This window comes from Stegostoma tigrinum, chromosome 3, assembly GCF_030684315.1.
Source record: "Stegostoma tigrinum isolate sSteTig4 chromosome 3, sSteTig4.hap1, whole genome shotgun sequence".
NCBI classification, from domain to species: Eukaryota; Metazoa; Chordata; class Chondrichthyes; order Orectolobiformes; family Stegostomatidae; genus Stegostoma; species Stegostoma tigrinum.
In genome coordinates, this window is record NC_081356.1 from 10,959,279 (window position 1) to 10,983,076 (window position 23,798).

The window sequence follows — 23,798 nt, forward strand, 5'->3', positions numbered from 1 at the left end:
GAGGGATATGGTCCAAATGCTGACAAATGGGATTAGATCAGTTTAGGATATCTGGTTTGTGCAGATGAGTTGGACCAAAGGGTCTGTTATAACTCCGACTCGGTGATGAGTTAATTCTTGGTTGCAAATAACTCAATGGTATTGCACTCTCTCTAGAAGCACCTCACTACCATAGTTTGAAAATGATCTATTTCTTTAATAAAGTGTAAGGTTAAAATTCAAGAATGCATTATGGAATATACGGCTACCTTTGATTCACAGGGGTATGGATGAAATATTTGGGCATTAGTCGTCTGGGGGAACATGTATTCACACTATTTGTGCATAATAAATATTTTTCCACTCTAACGTGCTTCATGATATTTAATGCAATGTTTTTCATTAACCAGCATTTTAACAATGGTCACATCTCCTCCTCTTCTCTAAAATAAATCATAATATCTGCATGAGCAAATAACAGTAACAAAGGTGATTTCATCATGATCGAGGAAACTTTGGTAGTCAGTCATGCAGTCTGCACAAGAATACATGTAGCATTTAATAGAACCTGCTGACTACTTGGTGGCCTGATGTTCATCCACGTTTGGGCAGAAAATAGTTTCTGGCATCTGTACAGCTCCCCAAATAGAAGAGATGCTACCTGTTGTTGATGACAGCTAAGTTTGCATTTGGCACTAATGTCATGGGAGCAAATGGCCTGATTGGAGACTGGCAGAGGCTTTTAGAATTAAGGCAACCTCAACAATGCTAAGATAAATATGTTTTTTGACGTATCAATAGTTGTAGAACCAATAACTGGAAAACCTTACTAACATTTCCCTAGTGCCAACTACCAAATCAGCAAATAGATTTAGTAATTTCACTGTTTGCATATTATATGTAAAATAATTCTGCAGGTCACATTGAAGTTCAAACTCAATTTATCGACCATTTTTGCACTCTGTAATGCCATAAGCTGTCATGAATTTTCTAAATCTAGATATTTATCAATTTGATCATCCTGAGGCATGCAAGTAATCAATATCTTGTTATTTGTTAAAATGCAAAGCATGAGTCATGCAGGAAATTGTTAATTTGCAGTTCAATGCTGTTGGCATTGCAAGTAATGCCACTAAACCTGAGAGCAAGATCTTCAGCACATTCTGGTGCTGGGAATTTGTGTTACTGCATTTTAAATCTATTAATAAATGGTATGAACTGTAGTATGTTTTAAGATAGCTTAGATCAGCAGGAGTTAAAATGAATGTCAGAATTTAAGTATAATCTGACATCCTGCTATTTTGTCATTAACTGTGTACGCTTGGAACTTGGATATACTTTTTCTTTCTGTCTGCTGCATACATACATATTCATTCAAACATATATGCCCACACACAAGGTTTATTATGAAGAATAAATTCATTTTTGACAGGGTATGGCATTAAATTGGAACAAGCAATGAAGAATATACCCTTTAAGTGAATATTTAGCTAGATTAAAACATTTCATCCATTGTTATGGAATGTCTATAAATATGAGTAATATAGCCCTCGTAGTGTAAAGATGCTTGAGGACATACTCGCAGAATGTAAGCAACACTGATCATTTAAGACTGAGGTGTTTGTGTTTTAGGTCTTGAAACATTCTGCAAAGAGCCATGTGTATTAGAAACCTTTGAATTTCTGGCCAGTGGAAAGATACTGCTGATGGAAATTTTAGAAAGGAGTGAGGTTCCACTTGTTCTTCTGTATGACACTTCAGGAGATGATGATTTTAACATCAATTCTGCATGTTTGAAGGCTTTGCATGACAAGACACTTGAGCTGAATTTGAAGGTAAATTCCTTGAGGTTCTCACTAAGGTAGCTAGGTACTTTTTGTCAGCAGATTTATGATCCTTTGAGGATTCTTTATTTGAACTAGGGCAGCTAAAAGCGAAGATGCACATTAATTTAAAAATGCAATGTTCCATTAATTACACTGTTTTGATTTCCAGCCACCTCTACTGTACTGTTTGTTAGTTGCAGTGATTTTTGTTTTCACTGAAGAGCATGCTAATTCATTTTAGTGCACAATTGTGTTTCAGAATTTTTCAGTGTGTTATGGCAAAGAATTGCTTTTAATTTTTCTACGTTCACAATTTTCTTCTTTTCGCCAAGTTCCGTCTCCCTTTTGTTGCATTTTTCTTTCTTTTGTCGCTCTTCCTGTCCCTTTTGTTGCCCATCTGTCACTTTTTCTCCCCACTACTCCCTCCCTCTCTTTTTATCAGCCTCTTTCCTGTTTCCTGGCGCCTCTCTCTATCTCTCATCTTCCCTGTCCCATACTCCCTTCCCAATTCTCTATCCTGCTCTTTTTCTGTCTTTCATGGTCCACCCTGTCCCTTCTCCTTTTCTAACGAGCACCCATCTTATCCCTCACCACCATTGGTTTATTAATTTTGCATTAAGTGGTAGATTTTTTTAACTTGAGGAATGTGAATTTGCAAATTTTACAGTGGACGAGTGTAATTACCAAACTGAAACTGATTGCTCTTCACCAGGTTTGTTCTTGACAATGTCATTATGGCATGAAGAACAGTTAAATTTTGGTAACTGCACAGATGAGCATACAAATTCAATAGTAAACTTGAACTTTTGTACTATGGACTGAATATTTTATTATGCAACTTAAAAATGTATCCGTGCTACAGGAAAATGGTGTGTACCTGAACGTGGTGGTTACAAATGTCTGTTCAGATGGTACCATCTACTGTCAAGTGCCCTCAAAAGGGTGGACCCAGCTTAATGCCTTACTGGAAAAAGTTGAGCAGTACTTTAACTTTCGGGTATGTTTTTCTCATAATCCCTTAAATTTGTGAAATTTATATAGATTTTTGTGAATATGAGATTCCTGAGTCACTGCTGGGAATGCAATATTCAAATTTTCGATGTAATGCTGGACACCATAAGTCTTAAATGTTAATTAAAGAGTCAGAAGGGAATTTATTATGATTTTACTGTATTTTTATTGGTTTTAAATTCTGTTTCTAATTCTTGCCTTCCATTCCTTGTTGAACTGTCTATCTTACTTTGTTAGCTGTAAACAACTTTGTTTACTATATCTGTTTTCTTCAGTGTGACTCTGTTTCATTCTCGTTCTTGCATGTTGTTACTAATGTACACAATTTCCAGCTACCTTTTTTCTAAATAAGTGAGGCAACAAGGTTGTAATTGATAAGTTCAGTTGTGACAACAATGATGGAGTTAGATAGGGTAAGATTAGCTGGATCTGGGTGGATAAGCATTATCATAGAGGACAGTTTGGCAGCTCTCCGGTAGACAGAGGCTGTAGTATCTGGGGTCTAGGCTTTGTAGCATTGTGTGAAGAATGATGAAACTTAAAACCAGTCGAGCACAAGAGAAGAGAAACATGCTTAAATACTTGGAATGGAACTTTTTAATTGATGTAGTCAGAAACTATTGGAGATGGTATTTACAAACAACCAAATGAATGAGAGGAAGAAAGAAAGAGGTGAAGAAGGTTGTGAGCCCTGAAGGAAAAGCGTTTGGGGAATGCTTAATGCAATTTGAACTAGGGTAGGGGGAGAAAAGGGTGGCAGGTAGAGTGAAAAGAGACAAGAGACTCCTCAGAATCAGGGCAAGGCAGCTGATGTATTCTAAAACCATTTGGTGGAAAAGTGGACCATGCTGGGTACTTTTCTTTTTCCCCCCTCTGTCAAGTTGCAGTTACATATAAACATAAGAGTAGTTGAAGAAAATGTTACAGTCTGCTACCCCCAATACAAAAATGGAAATTGCTTGGGAATCTATTAGGTCTGGCAGGAGAGAAAGCAACATCAACATTCAGGGTCCAGTGATCCTTCCTCAGAAAACTGATTATAGCTAGGAAAAGATGGTATTTATGCTGAAGACAGAAGGTAGAGAGGGAAAGGGACTGAACAATATGTGGAGATGGAGCTCAGAAAGAGAGAACAGTGGCTGGGAAGCCAACGAAATAGATAATGGTGAGATGGAGAGAAAGAAAAGCTACTAATGGGGACCATCAGTGAGTGCAAATGGGTTGACTATGATGCAAGCGCAAGGTGTGAGAATGGATAAAGGACATGGAAGAAGGTATTCCAGGCCCTAAACTTATTGAACTCTACTGAGACCTGAAGGCTGCTGGGTCCCCAAGATGAGTTGCGCTCCTATCAGCAGGCCTAAGACAGAAATGTTGGCCAGAGAACAGTGTGTTGAAGTGGCAGGTAACCAACATGTCGCTGCAACATGGAGGAGACCACATCGTGAGCAGCATACAAAATTAGACTAGATTGAGTGAAGTGAAGGTAAGTTGCTATTTTACCTGGAAGATGCCTGGCCTTTGGATGGTGAGGAGAGGGTCTGGTCCTTGGGGAAGGCTGACAAGGGAAGTGAGAGGAATATGATCCGGGAGGTGAAAATGGCAGGTGTAGACCCTTTGGATGTGGGATGGAAAGTGAGGACCAAGAGGACTGTAACAGTGTTGTGGAAGGGAAGTGAAAGGGATGAGAGCAGAGGTGGAGGACACTGGTTAGTATAACATCAAAAAGGTGGATGTTTCTGAAACTCCTGTGTGGAAGCTTTCTTCATTGTAACAGATGCGATGGAGGTCGAATCGAGTCTTTACAGAAAGCATGATGTGAGGATATATAGTCTACGAAACTGGGAAAATGGATTGGAATTTTTACAAGAAGCATGCTGTGACACTGTATAGTCTAGGTAACTGGATTTTTAGTGGATATAGATGGCTAGGCTATCTCCGGAAATGGAAACCGATGCTGATGACAGGAAGGGAGAAGTTAGAGATGGACCAGGTAAAGGTGAGAGCGAAGTGGAAATTGGAAGTAAAACTAATCACTTTTTCTAATTCCAGATGAGAGAGGGAAGCAGCTCGTATGATGTCATTTAGGTACCAGAGAAAGAGATGTGGATCAGGACCCGAATCCCTAATGCCTGTCTTACTCTGAACCAACTGCCAAATCATGTCATAAGAATCCTTCCAAATTAAAGGCTTTTGTTTTCGCCAGTAATCTCTCATATTTGTTCTTACCATTCCCCTGGAAATCCTTCTAGAACATGTCCATAGATGCACTGCTACTCAGCATGCTAGTCACTTCCCAAAAATATCAGTAGATGACCCAGATATGATGCACCACTCTCAAATCTATGCTCATCCTCTTCGAGCCTATACTTGTGCAGATGCTCAGTCATTGCTTATTATAAAGATTCAAGTAACTTGCCAGTGCCTGATAAAGATGAGTTGACTGTAGTTAACTGAATCCCTCCCTGCCTTAAATCATGGAGTGACATTTGCAATTTTCTAATCTAAGGGCAAATTCTGATTGTAGACAGATTTGAAAAATTAACTGATGGAACTGCAATTTCATTATCTGTTTCAAAATTCTTGGATGTAAGCATTACATTTTGGAGAATTTTCTACGTCAAATTCCATTATTCTCTGCATTACTAAATTTGACAAACTTGCTTATTAAGTGCATTGAGTTCCTTTCGAGGTTAGGTTCCCTTGTACTGTTGGTGCTTTGTCCTTTTCTTGTAATCGATGTAAAGTGTGCGTTTAACTAGTCTGCTGTTTCTTTTATTGTCCATTGTAATCCTTTTTTTAAATCTGTTTTCAGTGGGATACACAGTCCTCTTTCCTCAAGACTCCTCTTAGCTTTGATATTGCGTCTTTTCTCCCTAAATAGTATTGTTTTCTTCACTTTTCTTAGCTACTTTACGTAACTCTCTGCTTAGCAGAATGTCTCCTTTGCACTTGTGTAAGCCTTTCCCTTGAGCTTTGACTGTCATTTAATCAACATAGTTGCTTAGGAGCACAAGTATTAATTTTTCACTTTAGGAGTGTGCATCAGTTGTACTTTCAATCAAAAACTAATTTGAAACTTGTCATGATTTGTAGATTTATCTTTTAACAATCCAGCCTAGTTTATAGTGGTATAACCATATCCCCTTGGCAATTGTAAATTCAATTTTAAGCTTTAGTTTATTACAAACCCTACTGCTCAAACCTAATATCAAATTCAATATTGTGATCCCCACTAACAGTATGTTTCCCTAGCTGTTAAATTATTAATTATTTCTGGCTTATTATTCATCACTAAATCGAGCAGGACTGGTTCATTGTGAATCAGTTTTTTGCAAAGTGCTTACAAGAGGAATAGGTTACTGCATTAAGGTGATTTGCTCTTTCTGTGCTGGGAAGATTGAACATTTGAGTACTAACAGGTTTTTTTGGCAGGAAGTGGAGCAAACCTTTCCATTCAGTCATATTATTTGTGATGTTTTTGCTTGCCAGCATTGGGGTACTTTTGCTAGTTTGCATTCTCCCAACAGCTGGCTTAGATTTTCAGGGTTGGGCTGAGTGCATGATATATTTCCATTTCTCGGTGGATACCCAACATTACTCATTTAGATTAGGATTTGCCTCATATGTTTAAGCCATTTCTCTTCAGGTGGAAATCCTGCTCTATCATCTTTTGACGTTTCCATTCGCAGAAACATGTATTGCATTATTAATCACGTTGCTTTTATAGGTGAAAAAAGAAAGAAGTAATAATGCAATTTATATTTTGTGCAGTGTATGAAACATACTGATTCAGTCAGACCATGCCACGATAAGGGTCCTTCATCTTTGCTTGTGCATTATCAGGTCAGATGCTCATAGGATAGAAATAATAGCCCACACTTACTCATTGTACGCTCTGTTTTCAGATTTGAATTGTTCTAGTTCCCAATTGCATGCTCGCTTTAACTGTGAAACTTCTTTCCGGTGTCTTGGCCAGAAGTGGCCCACTTCATTTTCTCAACAAATTAGCAAGAAGCGCTGCATGCAAAGAAGCAAAATCATTTAATAATCAGAAAAAAAAGTAATAAATTGACAGATTTGGCCAGGCCACTCAGAATGTAGTAAACCTATTTCGATATGATTTATTCTGTAGTAACACAAGCCAATTTTAATCAAGTAAATATTTCAGATTTACATCCCAATGTTGCAGTTCATTTTGCAAAAACTAATAACTGCCAATAATTCTGATAATCATTGTACATCTTGGGCTTCAAGCCATCTTGTGATGTGAAGACATGGCTACCATTTTAGGGCAGAGGAAATAAATGAAACAGTTTGAATCTTGACAGAAAAGATTTTGAAACGGAGTTCCTAACAGTTTTGATTTTTTTTAAACCATGTTTAAACTAATTGAAACATATCAAACAATGATGTAGCTTCCCCAGCTTTTCCTAATTTCTTCACCCAGTCTGGAAATGAAGTAAGGAACAGCTGATTGCTTTTCAGAAATTTGGGTGTAATTGGTCTTCCTGTGAAGTGTCTAATCCAAGGACATCCCTTTCCAATAATACGTTTCAGTGGTGCATTCAAGAAAAACAGCTCACCACCACCTTCTCACAGGCAACTAGGGATGGCCAATTAACAGTGACCCAGCCAGCAAAGCCCTGGTGAATGAAAAGAAAACCATGTGCTCAAGTCTACAATGCAGTTTTAATTTGATATTTGTTAGTTTGAGACGAGTATGCTATCGAATGAGTCAGATATGTAGCCCACATCAATCGCTGTTGTTCATCTGAACATTTAAAAGCAATATAAAATCTTACTTGTTGCCTATAAAAAGTGCAGCTCTCAGACAATTCAGAAGAAAGTAGCCCACTTGATTAGCACCCATCTTGCACCTTCAATGTTGGTTCACTCAACAACTGGCACAACAGATCTACAGTATGTGCCCATTACAGTGCCATGAACAATTTCTTGTAATTTTGTGACCTTTGCTGTCCAGAAGGGGACAGGCTGCAAGCACATGAGAAAACCTCCCAAATTCTTCTTTATGTCACATCGTACTGATTTGAAAATAAATTGCTATTCCTCACTCATTGCTTAGTTAAAATGCTGGAACCCCACACCTAACAGCAAAAGTGCTGGGAGTCCCTTCACCACACGAAAGGCTGTGGTTCAACAAGTTGATTCAGGATGGGCATGCTGTCCTGGCAGTAAGACCACAGCCTCTGATGTAGAGTATCATGGAACTCACTTTTTAAATGAATACTTGCTTCCTGTCTCCCACTAAAATTTCTCAGCAGCTGGATTGTACTAATTTTCGTCATCATTATTTGTATAAAAATCTGCAAATTTTCAAAACTCCCTCTCCTTTGACTCAATCTTGTAGAATGGAAAGTGGGCCTCCAGGTAGTTTCCCATCTTCCTCCTGCCCAGACAAACTGGTAGTTAAAATCCATCTGGGAAACTGCCCTCCCATTCTAGATGTTAGTATTCCTAATTTTCACTTAAGCCATCCTTAGTTAACTTGGGCTGGACAAATGATACTAACTAGTTTTTTTTATTATTGGCCCCTACACAGTTGGTACTAAAAGCCTTTTGAAGACGCTGAGTATTTCAGGTAAAACATGCATTGAATAAGTTGGAGAAGAAAGTTTGAGCAAATGAGCAGTGCACATAAATTTAGTGTGCCTGCTCTTTAAAAAGGCACAGGTTTTCTTGAAGGAAATGTTCTGTCCATTTCCATATTTTGAGTGTTGCCTTTTTAATCATGTAATTTGTGTGTGGTGGAGCGGAGTAGAGTGAGTTCATGGATTTATCTTATGATTAGCACTGTAAATATCATGAAATTATTTTAAAGATTCAAATAGTTGTACCAGATCACTAATTTACAATTTTACGTTGTGAACTTTGTTTAATTACAGCAAATCACATCAGACTATTTTGTTTCGTTACCTTTCTGTGGTAAGCGCTGTTTAGCGCGATGGCGAGGGAAATGGGCACGAGTAGAGGTAAGTGTCCACCAACAGAAATGAATCCAATTCTGATTTTCTTGGATATTTTTATCTTTTATCACACTCCTAAATCAGAGCAGTGAAGATAGTACCATTTCCAATTGTCTACCCCTCTTTTATAAAATCACCCTCATCCTGGGGTGCAGCACCAAGTACTACTGTTTCTATGATATTGTCATCTTTCATTTGAATGTTCCAGAGCTGTCTACCACTTCTTCCTTCTATTTTGCCAATCTATTCGACTGTCTTAACTGGGGATCTGTGGTGTAAGAGCTCTTTTTTTTTCTGTTGTCATTGCTTGACCCCATAGGATACCAGTGATTCTCATCCTCTCATCACTGCTCTGATTTAGGAGTGTAACCAAAGATTTACTCAACCCTGTCATTCAGGCAAAATCCTCCCTATTAACACCTAAGGGCTAGTGCCAAAGTTGGGAGTGATGTCTCGTAGACTAGCCAAGCACTACTGAGGTGGAGACTTCAATGTTCATCACCAAGAGTGAATCAACAGCACCACTACTGATCACACTGGTCAAATCCTAAAGGACATAGTTGCTAGATTGGGTCTACAACAGCTCAAGGAATCAACAAAAGGTGAAAACACACTTGACTTTATCCTTAGCTATCAGATAGGAATGGTCACCTTGTAGAGGTGAAGTCTTTTCAACATGTTGAGGATGCACCCCATTGTGTTGTGTAGCACTGCTAACGTGCTGAATAGTATAGACTTAAACAGACGTAGCAACTCAAGACAGGGCACCCATGATCAATATGAACTATCAGCAGCAGAACTCTATTCAACATAATCTGCAACCCAAGTTAACATTTCGGGTCAAGTGACCCTTCCTCAGAACCAGTTCTCTCCACAGATGCTGCTGGACCTGCTGAGCTTTTCCAGCAATTTCTATTTTTGTTTCTGATTTATAGCAGCTGCAGTTCTTTCAGTTTTTTATAATATGCAACACTATGGCCTGACCTATCCCCAACTCTGCCTTTATTGCCAAACCAGGAGATCAACCCTAATTTGTTGAAGAATGGATAAGGACATTCCTAGACCCCTCTAACAGTATTGTGGGTGTACACCAAATGGACTGCACTGGTTCAAGAAGGCAGATCACTGCCACCACATCAAGAACAACTGGATGAGTAATTCATGCCAGCTCAGCTAATAAAGCCCAAATCCCATGAATACATTTTTTTAAAAATTCGCTTTCTTTTGCTGCTCGAGAGTAATGTGGCATTTATTTTCGTATTGTTTGTAACTGATTGTACCTAACTTTAGATTCCAAACATTTTGTATCACCAATAAGAGTTGTCAAGATAAGAAGCAGGCAGTTCACTAGTGTCTGAAAAGGAAAATCAGAGGGCTTGTTATCCAGAGTGAAGAAATTTTCTGAAGTACGTGCCTGCTGGCACAACCTTATCTTGCTTAAAATTAATGATAACATGGCAGTGGAACAGGCTGGAAGAATTGAGTGACTGACTTATGTTGCTATGTTCTGAAATAATGGAGGAATGTTGGCACCTATGAAACCATGCCCTAGCAAGAGTTAAGAAGTTGAATTCAGTGGAAGGAAAGTTTTAAGTTGGAAGAAAACCTTCTTCCGAGCTTACAAAATGCCATTACTTAATGTGACAGTTTAAACGGCTGATAGTCAAAGAGTACAAAATACTAGAAGAACAGCCTTACATACTTACACCAGCATCCACATCCAGAAGATCATCAGATGCCATTTCCACCACTTCCATCAACATGCCACCACCAGGCACACATTCCCCTCCCCTCCCTTGTCCAGCCTCCATGGGGACCGTTCCCTCCGGGACATCCTGGTCCATACTTCCTCCACCCCCAACACCTCCCCACAGCCCCACAGCACCTTCCCCTGTAACCAGCAAAGGTGCAACGCCTGCACATTTACCTCCTCCCCTCCCCAGTATCCAAGGGCCCAAACATAACTTACAGGTAAAGCAACACTTCACCTGCACTTCAAGGATCTAGTCTACTGCATTCACTGCTCACGTTGTGGTCTCCTCTACAGTGGGGAAACGAAGTGTAGACAGGTGACTGCTTTGCAGAACATCTACATTCTGCTTGCAAAAAAGACCCTGAACTACCTGTTGCCTGCCACTTCAATGCACCACCCTGCTCCCTGCCCAACATCTCAGTCTCTGGCTTACTACAGTGCTCCAGTGAAACCCAATGCAAGCTGGAGGAACACCACCTCCTTTTCGACTTGGGGATCCTACAGTCCTCCGAACTCAATATTGAGTTCAATAATTTTAGGGCCTAAACTCTCCCGTGTCCCAGCCCCCACCACACACACCAGGCCCTGTTAGCACATAGCCTGACGCTACACACCCCTTGTTGTTAGTCACTAACAGTCCCCATTAACAACTATTAACCCTCCCAGCCTGACCATTAACGACTCTTTGTCTGTCCAACTGTCTTTCTCTTTGGACCCTATCCTATCGTTTACTCCCTACCCCACCCAGCTCCCTGTTTTCTGCATATAAACTGACGTTATCCCAACCACCAACAGTTCTGAGGAAGGGTCACCGGACCCAAAACGTTAACTCTGTTTTCTTCTCCACCGATGCTGCCAGACCTGCTGAGCTTTTCCAGCAACTTTGTTTTTGAGCCTTACATACTTGTATTATTATAGAAATTAAGGTCCGCTGGATGTATTAAATAGACTTTTTAAACTTCATAAGTTTGTACAGCCTTTATGTTTCTGTTGGTATTCTTAATAATTGAAATACCTTTTTGTTTTTTTAAGATTACCAATGTACATGGGACAAGAGTTGTGGACATTCTGTTCTTGGATACTGGAATAGTTGCATCTATTGCAGTGTCAGAGCTAAGGGAAATTCCATCTCCACTTCTTCATGATTTTGTATCCATACCACCGCAGGTAATGGTGATTACATGAAGCACTTTGTCTACCATTACAATTTATTAATAAAGTACATGTAGCATAATAAAGGTCACCTATTCAGCTCAACAAGTCTATGTTAATCTTAATGATCCATGCAAATCCCCTTTCCAGCCTGCGTCGTCAAACCCCATCAATGTATCCTTTTATATTCTGAAAAAGAGTCACTGGACTTGAAACATTAATTCTGATTTCCGTCCACAAATGCTGTCAGACCTGCTGAGCTTTTCCAGCAATTTCTGTTTTTGTTTCTGATTTACAGCATCCGTAGCTCTTTTGGCTTTTAATATATCCTTTCTTCGTTCTTTGATACCTAGGTTCTCCTTCAGACAGCTTGGCCATTCCTTTCCTCACGTGTTCCATATTTTGACCACTCTGAGTAAAGAAATTTCTCCTTCCTCCTTGACTGTACTGACCACTGACTGTTTTAGATGTATGATCACTACTTCTGATCTCACAAGTAGAAAATATTTCCTGTGTAAAGTTTGTGAAAACCTTTCATAATCTTCCAGGTCACCGTTAAATTATTACTGCAGAAAAGAGACCCAATGTGTTCAGTCCTTACTGATAGTTCTGAAGGGTTATTTTCTGAATTTTTACTTCATGTTTTCTCCGTCCTAAGTAACTCTATATCCTTTTTAAGATGTGGAGACCTGAAATACACACAACACTCTAAGAATGTCTAGCCAAAGTTCCATATCAGTTTAACATCACCTCTGTGCTATTCACAGTGGTTAGCACTGCAGCCTCTCAGCACTAGGAACCCGGGTTCGATTCCAGCCTCGGGTGACTGTCAGTGCGGAGTTTGCGTGTTCTCCCCGTGTCTGCGTGGGTTTCCTCCAGGTGCTCCGGTTTCCTCCCACAATCCAAACATGTGCAGGCTAGGTGGATCGGCCGTGCTAAATTGCCTGTAGTGTTCAGCGGTGTGTGCGTTATAGGGGGATGGGATGGTCCAAGGGGCGGTGTGGACTTGTTGGGCCAAAGGGCCTGTTTCCACACTGTAGGAAATCTAATCTAAATGAATCCTTATGTTTGGATTTGTGCTTTTCAAGTCATTAGTTATTTTCTAGTCATCAAACTACAGAGCTCCTTTAATGAATTGTGTCTTTGTACCCAGATTACCCTCTTCCATTATTGTTTTCAGCAACTATCTACCAACCGAAAAGAGCGCCACTATTTATCAGGCTTGAAAGTAATTGGCCAGTTATGGATCTATTCAGCAAATTATTGATGCCTTTGTGTTTTGGTGGCATTCTCCCTCTTTCACTTACACTTTCTATTTAATGTGATCAACAAATATAAACTAGTATCTTAATTGTTGACTCTAAGTTATTGATGTAAACTATGAATAACAGTGATGTTACTATTAATTCTTGTGGATTATCTCTGCATATCTTCTGCCTATTCAAATCACAAAATTATTATTGTAATGGACATGACAGAAGCAATTAGATAGCAGTTTCGATTTTGAAATAAATTTTCAGGTGATGTTCCTCCCATTCAATAAATATGGTAAATTCAAAAGTCTAAATGAAGCAAACCCAAAGCATTCCTTAACTTCAGGAGAAAATGTTATGCTCCTCATGAGGTATTTTCTTGCTATTTCTCATTTAGTAAATCTGTTTAAAAACTATTTTTAAAAATTGAAGTTCATTTCATTGAGTCAAATGCATGGCAGCAACTAATGGAGAGAAACTACAGAAATGCGCAATACAGAGGGATCTGGGTCCCCTTCTACATGAATCACATAATGTTTGCATACAGGTGCACTAAATAATTGGGAAGGAAAGTGGAACATCAGATTTTATTGCAGGAGGGATGGAGTGTAAAAGTAGGGAAATATTCATTTAACTGTATAGGACATTGGTGAGACCTCACGTAACATGCTGAAAATTTTGGTAGCCTTACTTGAAAAGGAATACATTTGCACTGGAAGCAGTTTGGAGAATGATCACTAAACTGGTTCCTGGGATTAGAATTATTCCTTTGTGAAGAAACGCTGAGTAAGTTGGGCAGATGATGCTCGTTGAAATGTGGAAGAGTGAGAGGAGAAGTTAATGAAACTGAGGGAGTGTAACAAGATAGGTGTTGACAGGATGTTTCTTGTGGGAAAATCTAGAACAAAGGCACAGTTTTTAACATAATGGTTCTCCCATTTAAGACGGAGATGAGGACTTTTGACTCTGAGGGCCATTAGTCTTTGGTATTCTCTTCCACAAACAGCAGGAAGGCTGGGTCACTGAATTAATTCAAGGCTAGGTTAGACAGATTTTTGATTTATAAGGGAGTCTAGAGCTTTGAGGGACTGGCAATTATTAGCCATGATATTATTGACAGATTTGTTTGGTTCAAAGGACCGAACGTTCTTATTTCTTACAGAAGTAACCCTAACCCACATGTATCCCTAATCTCACCCTTAACTGTCTCTTTTCTGGAAGCAGTTCCTCATCCTTTGGTATAATTTTACACCAACCTTTGGGACATCCTTTGTGTCACATTGAACCTAAAAGGCTATCTCTTAGGGGAAAAAAAACACAACCGAGTTTGATCATGTCTTCTGAGTTTCCCAATAACACGTTTCAGAAGGGATCACTAGCTTGCACCAGGAACAGAATTTGTGTACTTGTAGACATCAAAGGCTGTATTTTACTATTTGATTATGTGGGCTGTTTCCTCCTTAGGCCATAAAATGCTGCTTAGCAGACCTCACGTTTAATATAGGCATGTGGACTCCGGATGCAGTACTGTGGCTTAGAGACACCGTATTAAACTGCTCTGATTGCAGCATTAAGGTAAATGTGAGGTGAATGTGTTACTGAAAGATTACCTTTTAACTTGAGGTCAGTGATTATTGTCTTAAAGACTTGGTTGTAATTGTTTGATTTTTTTTTTGTTTTAAAAAATTTTTCCAGGTTGTGAAAGTTGATGAAGCTAAAGGACTGGTTCATATTTACTTATTTACTTCAAAGAATTTTCCTAATCCAGAGCGTAGCATTAATCATAAAATAACAAATGCAGACCTGTGGAAGCACAGGAAGGATGTTTACCTGAGTGTTGAACGGAGTTCTACTACCAGCTTTCCAAGCAATAAAGGTGATGCAAATATTGCCTCAGAGTTTGACACTAAAAGCCCAGTTAAGGACTTTGGGATTGCACCAATCAAGATGATTGCCCCACACATTGTTCACAATGTGCTTCCTTCTCCATTTGTTCTGCCACAGCCTGGGGAGCACATGGATGTCTTCATTTCAGTTGCTTGTCATCCAGGGCACTTTGTTTTTCAGCCCTGGCAGGAACTGTACAAGTTAGAAGTTCTGATGGAAGAAATGGTTCTCTATTACAACAGTACTGAGTGGCAATCTGTGCCAATAGAAAAGAACAAAATATTTGTTGCACAGCTGGATAACAAGTAAGTTTATAAATATATTTATTATAATCTACTGTGAAGCACCAGTCTTAATAGAAATGCTCAGATATGCCTTTCCATTGCAGGTGGATATACAGTCTTCTGGTCATTCAGTAGCATCTGATGCAACATTTACTGTTATGATTAATAGTTTCTTAAATCTCAGTTACATACCAGAAATTTTTTTTTAAAAATCCTTTGAAGGTGACAGTTTGCGCTAGGCTAACTCGCTATTACATTTCAAATAATTTGCCCAAAACAGCAAATTTGACTTGTGTAAAAATAAACTTCATCATGTGCAGTGCAAAATGTTTCTAAGATTTATGTTGAAATATGTTATGAAGCTGCTAGAAAATCCTAAAAGTACCACAGTTCTAAATGCATATGTCGATGTGCGTTCATGTATATTATCTGGCTTGGTACCTGTGTATTTATGTCTGAAAGCATAAAAGGATTGATTTAACAAGGAAGAATAAGGAGCTGCAGGTGTGTTGTGATATATCTGTAAAAGTAGAAATGGCACTCTCTAGATCGTATCATAGATTAAAGTGCTTTGTCACCAAAAAACAACTCCTGTGAAGAAGTGATAATGGGAACTGCAGATGCTGGAGAATCCAAGATAACGAAGTGTGGAGCTGGATGAACACAGCAGGCCAAGCAGCATCTCAGGAGCACAAAAGCTAACATTTCGGGCCTAGACCCTTCATCAGAGAGGGGGATGGGGAGAGGGAACTGGAATAAATAGGGAGAGAGGGGGAGGTAGATGGCAGACTGAAGATGGAGAGAAAACAGGATAGGTAGAGAGGAGAGTATAGATGAGGAGGTAGGGAGGGTATTGGTCAGTCCAGGGAAGATGGACAGGTCAAGGGGGTGGGATGAGGTGGTAGGTGGGAAATGGAGGTGCGGCTTGGGGTGGGAGGTTCAGGGGAAGGTGCCATCTACAATCCGACCCCACCACCCAAGCTATTTTACCATCCCCACCCTTATCTGCCTTCCGGAGAGACCACTCTCTCCGCGACTCCCTTGTCCGCTCCACACTCACCTCCAACCCCACCACACCCGGCACCTTCCCCTGCAAACGCAGGAAGTGCTACACTTGCCCCCACACCACCTCCCTCACCCCTGTCCCAGGCCCCAAGATGACCTTCCATATCAAGCAGATGTTCACCTGCACATCTGCCAATGTGGTATATTGTATCCATTGCACCCGGTGTGGCTTCCTCTACATTGGGGAAACCAAGCGGAGGCTTGTGGACCACTTTGCAGAACACCTCCGCTCGGTTCGCAACAAACAACTGCACCTACCAGTCGCGAACCATTTCAACTCCCCCTTCCCATTCCTCAGACAACATGTCCATCGTGGGCCTCCTGCAGTGCCACAATGATGGCACCAGAAGGTTGTAAGAACAGCAACTCATATTCCGCTTGGGAACCCTGCAGCCCAATGGTATCCATGTGGACTTCACAAGCTTCAAAATCTCCCCTTCCCTCACTGCATCCCAAAACCAGCCCAGCTCGTCCCCTCCCCCCACTGCATCCCAAAACCAGCCCAGCCTGTCTCTGCTTCCCTAACCTGTTCTTCCTCTCACCCATCCCTTCCTCCCGCCTCAAGCTGCACCTCCATTTCCTACCTACCACCTCATCCCGCCTCCTTGACCTGTCCATCTTCCCTGGACTGACCAATCCCCTCCCTACCTCCTCACCTATACTCTCCTCTCTACCTATCTTGTTTTCTCTCCATCTTCGGTCCGCCTCCCCCTCTCTCCCTATTTATTCCAGTTCCCTCTCCCCATCCCCCTCTCTGATGAAGGGTCTAGGCCCGAAACATCAGCTTTTGTGCTCCTGAGATGCTGCTTGGCCTGCTGTGTTCATCCAGCTCCACGCTTTGTTATCCTGTGAAGAAGTGTCAGTTTCACTCAATTTATCGTCTCCTGACTTGTGGGGAAAGGTGCTAGAAGTTGAAGCTTCACTTCCACTTTGGTTGCACAATCTAACATGGCGTTTGAATAAAATGCTGCTTTCTTGAAGGTGACCTCCTTTAGTTGAGCTTAAACTGAGACAACTCCAGCTTGGTAAATGAATCTGAAAGATCCCATGTCATTAATACGGAAGCAGCGAAGAGTTCCCTGGTGTTCTAGCAAACATTGCACCCTCAATCAATGTCATTACAAAATAACAGTTTAACAAGTCTTTCATTTCACTTCCTGCTGTACCTTGTAAATCGGCTACTGCATTCAATTCAGACAAGAACACCTCATCAAGTTTGTACACTAATTGTGAAGCACTTTGAGACAGTCTGTGTGTATATCTGAAACTGTCTTCCATTTGGAATTTACAATATAGATGTTATCACACTAGTGGTTGTTCTGCTGGACACTAGTTTTATGCTGCATCAGCCAAAATTACATATTGGATAGGATCCAATTTCTGTATAGCTTGAGGTGTTCATTCTTTTGGCTCTAGATCTTACACCCTGCAATTGAAGATTACATGGCTTAATAACCTGCGATGGTATTATTGAACAACAAATGCATTGAATATCTGTGTCACTGTTGATTGCCAGTAGATTCATCTGGTCAAATTAGATCAGACTGTTACAATCTGAATTTAAGTCAAAAGTGACTTATAAATGACTAAAACTGAATTTTAGGCTCATTGCAATGTTTCTGAGTGTCATAGCCATACTGGTAAGGTACAGTCTATTGTCTGTGTTGTTTTATCTGGAACAATAATTGAGTTATAATATTGCAATGTTACAATAAATAAATAACAAGTCTTCATGTCAACTGAAATAACAATTTTTAAAAAAGATCCATCTGCACAAATCCTGCTATGTAGCCTGCTGTTCCCACAAGTATGTTGCTGCCTTCTAAGTGTCATCAAGGATAATTAGAAAAAAGATAAAACTAAAAGTACAATATTGGAGTATGTAAAACAATTGTAACAATAGATGAATTAATAACACAAATTAGCAAATGTAGCCTCATAGCCAGCATGGAGACATGATTGCACAATTATCAATGCTGAGAACAAATAATTTGTGGAGATTTTAAAAAGAAGAGTAGTAAAACTATGATCCACTATGTCAATTTCAGTGCAAAAGGGGTGGTTCACCCTAATCTTGTTTTCAAGCTGTTGTCCGTATCCTGTGGGTTACTATGTTCAGGGGCATACCCCAAGAATCTCTTAGATGCAGTGAGGGATTCTACCTCCCCCACTGTTTAAACGGGTTTGAGACCTTCTACCACTGAAAAATATTTCTAGTACTTCCCTATAGTTCATCCCTGTAAGAATACAGCCATTGCAAGTTACCAGTTTCTCAAGGGGTGATGAACAAATCAACTCCTTTAAATTACATCACATGTCACCTGTTCAAAAAATGTAGATGCTACGTACCTAAATAAATCACCACGCATTTCAAAACAGATTAGTTGAAGCGTTGCCTCTAAGCTTTTTGCCAATTATTCAATGCCCAAATTTTATTCATCTGTTAGCTAAAAGGTCCTTCTTATCCACTCTATTCAGACCTCTTATATTTTGGATACCGTCCAAACTTTAATTATATCTCACTTGAGTCCTCCAGTTCCAAAGGAAACAAACAGCAGCCCATCTGAATCTTTCTTATGGATAAATTTTCCATTTCTGGCCAAGTCCTGAAATTTCCTTGCTACCGTCTGTAGTGTGATCACATGCTTCCTATTATGTGCTGACCAGAACTTTGTGCACTCCTGTAGCTATGGCTTAACTAGTGTTTTACACAGTTCTACTGTAATGTCCCTGCTCTCCTATTTTTCATTTTGATTAACAAATGAAATACCCTGTCATATCCAGATGTTGTGTCACCTTTAGCAATCTACAGATTTGAAACATAAAGTCCCCCACTCTCCTACAATCCTTTGTTTTCCCATTTTTATTGAGTATTCTTTTATTATGATTGCTCTCCCCAAATATTTTACTCATACTTCTATGGATTAAATTCCATTTGTTATTTTTCTGCCTATTTGACTAGCCAGTTGTTGTCTAGCTGCAGGTGGCAGCTTTCTTTCTGCATATCAGCCATCCAAGAAATTTAAAAATACATGCCAACTTCTTAATTATGCCCCAGACTTTAGCTTCTGAATCATTGATCATTTCATCCTTGGAAAAGCAAGAGACCTGGTATAAGCCTTGCAGAACCTCACTGCAAACAGCCAATCAGTCACAAAGTACCCATTGACTATTTAATCCTTTGCTTCCTGCTTGAGTCAAATTTGGATCCAACTTGTAACTTGTTCTCAAATCCCATAGGCCTTACTTTACTGACCCAGATGCCATGTGGAACCTTGTTAAAAGCATCAATGGGCTACATCAAATGTGTTACCCTATTGATTTGTCTCAAAAATGTAATCCTGTTCATTTGGTATGATATTCCCCCTAAGAAATTGCTGACTGCCCATGATAATTCTTTCCTATCTAAGTGATGATTTATATGGTCCATCAGAATGTTCTTCAAGTAGTTTTCCAACTTACAACGTTAGGCTGACTGGCCCAGAAATTATTCTATTTCCCTTCCTCTCTTTTTAAAAGATGGTACAATGTTAGGAGTCCTCTGGTACCATGCCTGTAGCCATAGAGGGTTGGGGTATGATGGTCAGAGTTTCTAATTCCTCCCTTATACATCTTAATCTGCTAGAACTGGAAATTTATTCATTCTTTCAGATGCAAAGCCTGATTTCTCTCCTTTCATTGTTTTGCCATTCACCATCTCACTCTCCTGTTCCGTGACACTGTCTGTGCTATCCCTCTCTTTTGCCATGCTGTGTGCTCTTTGATATCCATTAAGGTGTAGATTTGGAAGACCCACTAGTTTTCTTTATGGCAACGTTTTTGTTGAGAGCCTTCAATCCTTGAATGCCTTATACTGCTCAGACACTTACTATATTTTCAGATTTCCAGTCCATGTTTTCTAAATCACATCTTAGCTTAGTAAAATTGGCCTTTTCCAATTTAAAGCATTAACTTTGCTCCATGGCTTTGTCCTTTTCATTATCTTTGGTGGTAGATTGGAATGTGGAGTTCACCTCAACTCCTCAATATTTCAAAAATCTATCTACCTCCCCTTTAAATACACAGTGATCCAGTCTCCGCAACTCTGGAGTAGAGAACTGCAGATGTTCATTATGCAGAGAGAAAAAAATTCCTTCACATCTCAATTTTAAGCATATCCTCTTATTTTGTAACTCTGTCCCCTAGTTTGAGATTTCTCCCATGAGTGGAAACATCATCTCAGCATCTATCCTGCAAGCCTGAATTTTGTATCTTTCAGTAAAATTATCCCCTCATTATCCTAAACTCAAATGAATAAAGGTCTAACTTGCTGAGCCATTCTTGATATGTCAGTCCCCTACAAGGAATCAACCTTGTGAATCTCTTTTGAGTAGTGTGCAATGCCAGTATATTCTTTCCTGATTACGGGGAACAAAGCCGTACACAGTACTCCAGGTGTAGACAGTTGCAATAAGACTTCCCTATTTTAAATTCCAATCCTCTAGCAATGAAGTCCTAAATTTCATTTGCTGCACCTGCATGCTAACCTTTTGTGTTTCATGGACAAGAACACCCAGATCCCTCTAAGCTACAGATTTATGCAGTGTCTCTCTATTTAAATAATCATCAGTTTTTTTGACTCTTCCTACCTCACCCTTTCCTACATTAAACTCCATTTGCAAAGTTTTTTTCCTCACTCACTCCCCTTACTGTGTGCATCACAACATGCCCTCCCACTTATTTTTGCATGATCAGGAAACTTGGATGGTATTGTACTCTGTACTCTCTTCCAAGTCATTAATATCAATAGTAAATAATTGAGACCATAGGATTGATTCTTTGTGGCACTTTACCAGGTATGTCTTTCAAACCCGAAAAGACCCATTAGTCCAAACTCTGTCTTCTGTGTTAACCAACCCTCAGTCCATGCCAGTACTTTGTCTCCAATACCATGACCTTGGGTGGCAAGGTGGCTCAGTGATTAGCACTGCTGCCTCACAGTGCCAGGGACCCGGGTTCGATTCCAGCCCTGGGTAACTGTCTGTGTGGAGTTTGCACATTCTCCCCGTGTCTGCATTGGGTTCCTCCAGTTTCCTCCCACAGTCCAAAGATGTGCAGGCTAGGTGGATCGGCCATGCTAAATTGCCCGTAATGTTTAGGGGTGTGTGGGGGATGGGTTTGGGTGGGATGCTCCAAGGGGTGGTGTGGACTTGTTGGGCCGAAGGGCCTGTTTCCACACTATAGGGAGTCTAATCCTCTAATCCTCCTATATTGTGCAGTAATCTTTTATGTGGCTCCTTATCAAATACCTCCCAGAAATCCAAATGCATTACATCTACTAGTTCCCTTTTACCGGCTCTGATTGTTATCTCCTCCAAGAACTTTAGCAAATTTTGTCAAACACAATTTCACTTTGATAAAACCATGTTATAATTTTGTTAAGCTTTTAAAAATGTCCTGCTATTTCATCCTTGATAATGGATTCTAGCATTTTCCCAATATAAATGTTTACAATGTCCTCTCTCCACTTGTGAAAATTGATGTATAATATTGACTTAAGTTATCTGCTACATCCCTGTTCCCTGTTATTAAATTAGTATAGTCGTATCTTCCAAGAGTCCCTTTCTCGCTTTAGCTACTGTTTTCTTCACATATCCATGGAAGCTCTTGCAGTTTTATATTCATAATCATTGTTTTTCTCTTTTTATTATCTTTTTAGTCAACCACTGATGGTTTCCAAAAATTCACAGTCCTCTGGACCTCTTCTCTGTGTGCCTAGTTTTTGATTGGATACTCTCCTTGACTCCCTTGTTAATCGTAGCTGGTTTATCCTTCTCATCAGATCCTCATTTTTTTTTCCTGAGAGTTATGAAATATTCTGCCTAAATGTCTGCCACTGCTCAGCTGCTGGTCTTTCCTTTAGCATGTTTTTCTAGCATGCTTTAGACACCTCTTCCTTCATAACTCTGTAATTGTCCTTATTTAAGTTGAGGACACTGGTTTGAGACCTGAGCTGCTCTTCCTTAAAATGAATTGAAATTCTACCGTGCTGTGATTGCAAGCCCCAGAGGATCCTTAGCTCTGAGATCTCGTAAACTAATCCTATCTCATTACACATCAGTAGATCTAAGGTAGCCTGTTCCCAGGTAGGTTGTGTAAGGTACTGTTCTAAATCACCCTTGATTTACTCTATTTTTAAAAAAAATCTTCCATGGCAGACATAATGGGAACTGCAGATGCTGGAGAATCCAAGATAACAAAGTGTGGAGCTGGATGAACACAGCAGGCCAAGCAGCATCTCAGGAGCACGAAAGCTGACGTTTTGGGCCTCGACCCTTCTAGGCCCGGAACATCAGCTTTTGTGCTCCTAATATGCTGCTTGGCCTGCTGTGTTCATCCAGCCCCACACTTTGTTATCTTGGGCAAGGATGTCATGGAAGAAACCATATGATTTGTCCAGTTAATGTGCAGATTAAACTCATCATGACAGTCGCAGTGCTGTCTTACATGCCTCCACTATTTCTTGATTTGTACTTTGTGGAAGAGATGTCTCACTGATTTACAGCATCCGTAGCTCTTTTGGCTTTTAATATATCCTTTCTTCGTTCTTTGATACCTAGGTTCTCCTTCAGACAGCTTGGCCATTCCTTTCCTCACGTGTTCCATATTTTGACCACTCTGAGTAAAGAAATTTCTCCTTCCTCCTTGACTGTACTGACCACTGACTGTTTTAGATGTATGATCACTACTTCTGATCTCACAAGTAGAAAATATTTCCTGTGTAAAGTTTGTGAAAACCTTTCATAATCTTCCAGGTCACCGTTTAAATTATTACTGTGAATAAGACAGTGAGACATGTCTTCTAGGCTGATAGACAATTCCCACTCATGGCTTATTTCTCTTGGTCGTCCTTATTTCCATCCAAATTGATTCCACATCATGATTTATTGTGCCTCATCACAGCAATGATTCCCTTCTTTATTAACAACATGACCACCCAGTGCTCCTAAGATGCTGCTTGGCCTGCTGTGTTCGCCCAGCTCCACACTTTGTTATCTTGGATTCTGCAGCATCTGCAATTCCCATTATATTTGACCACCCAATGCTACCTGTTACTCTTAATTTGAATGTGGTAACGAAACTATGATCACTACAACCTGCTAGTGGGACCCTTCCTGCTGTCCAGCATCACTCCCTAAAACTCAGCCCCTTCTCCTCTCGAACAAACTAACAAAAATAACTTGCTTCTAAACGGTTTTTAAACCAATATTGTGAGCCACCCCCACCCCCAAATCCTGCTTGGAAACCCTGTCACTAACAATGTGGAGCTGTCACTTTTTTTGAGCCATAATTCAATAGCAGTGATGATACTAGACTTCCAGATTTTGGCCCCTCTTTCTCACCCCCATATGAAAGTCACCAATTCTGGTTGGATGTATCCTCCAACTCTTCCACTCAGTCAAACAGCCTTTGTTCACATCTGTTGTATTGTTGTAACTGGTGTATCAGGGAAGGTGGTGGCCTTGTGGTATTATCAGTGGACTGTTAATCCAGAGGCCCAGACAATGTTCTGAGGACCTGCGCTCAAATCCCACTCTGGCAGGTGGTGGAATTTGAATTTA

At 40.1% G+C, this 23,798-nt stretch overlaps 1 protein-coding gene across 2 annotated transcripts in view; it reads left to right on the forward strand.

The window, feature by feature from the left end:
• Positions 1 to 23,798, forward strand: part of LOC125451110 (tudor domain-containing protein 7-like) — a 98,610-nt gene that overhangs the window by 69,844 nt on the left and 4,968 nt on the right. For both annotated transcript variants that reach the window (XM_048527857.2, XM_059642999.1), the window contains 6 exons: positions 1,612 to 1,814; positions 2,668 to 2,802; positions 8,723 to 8,809; positions 11,589 to 11,723; positions 14,426 to 14,536; positions 14,657 to 15,153. In XM_048527857.2, coding sequence (XP_048383814.1) covers positions 1,612 to 1,814; positions 2,668 to 2,802; positions 8,723 to 8,809; positions 11,589 to 11,723; positions 14,426 to 14,536; positions 14,657 to 15,153 — 1,168 coding nt within the window. The remainder of the gene's footprint in view (positions 1 to 1,611; positions 1,815 to 2,667; positions 2,803 to 8,722; positions 8,810 to 11,588; positions 11,724 to 14,425; positions 14,537 to 14,656; positions 15,154 to 23,798) is intronic.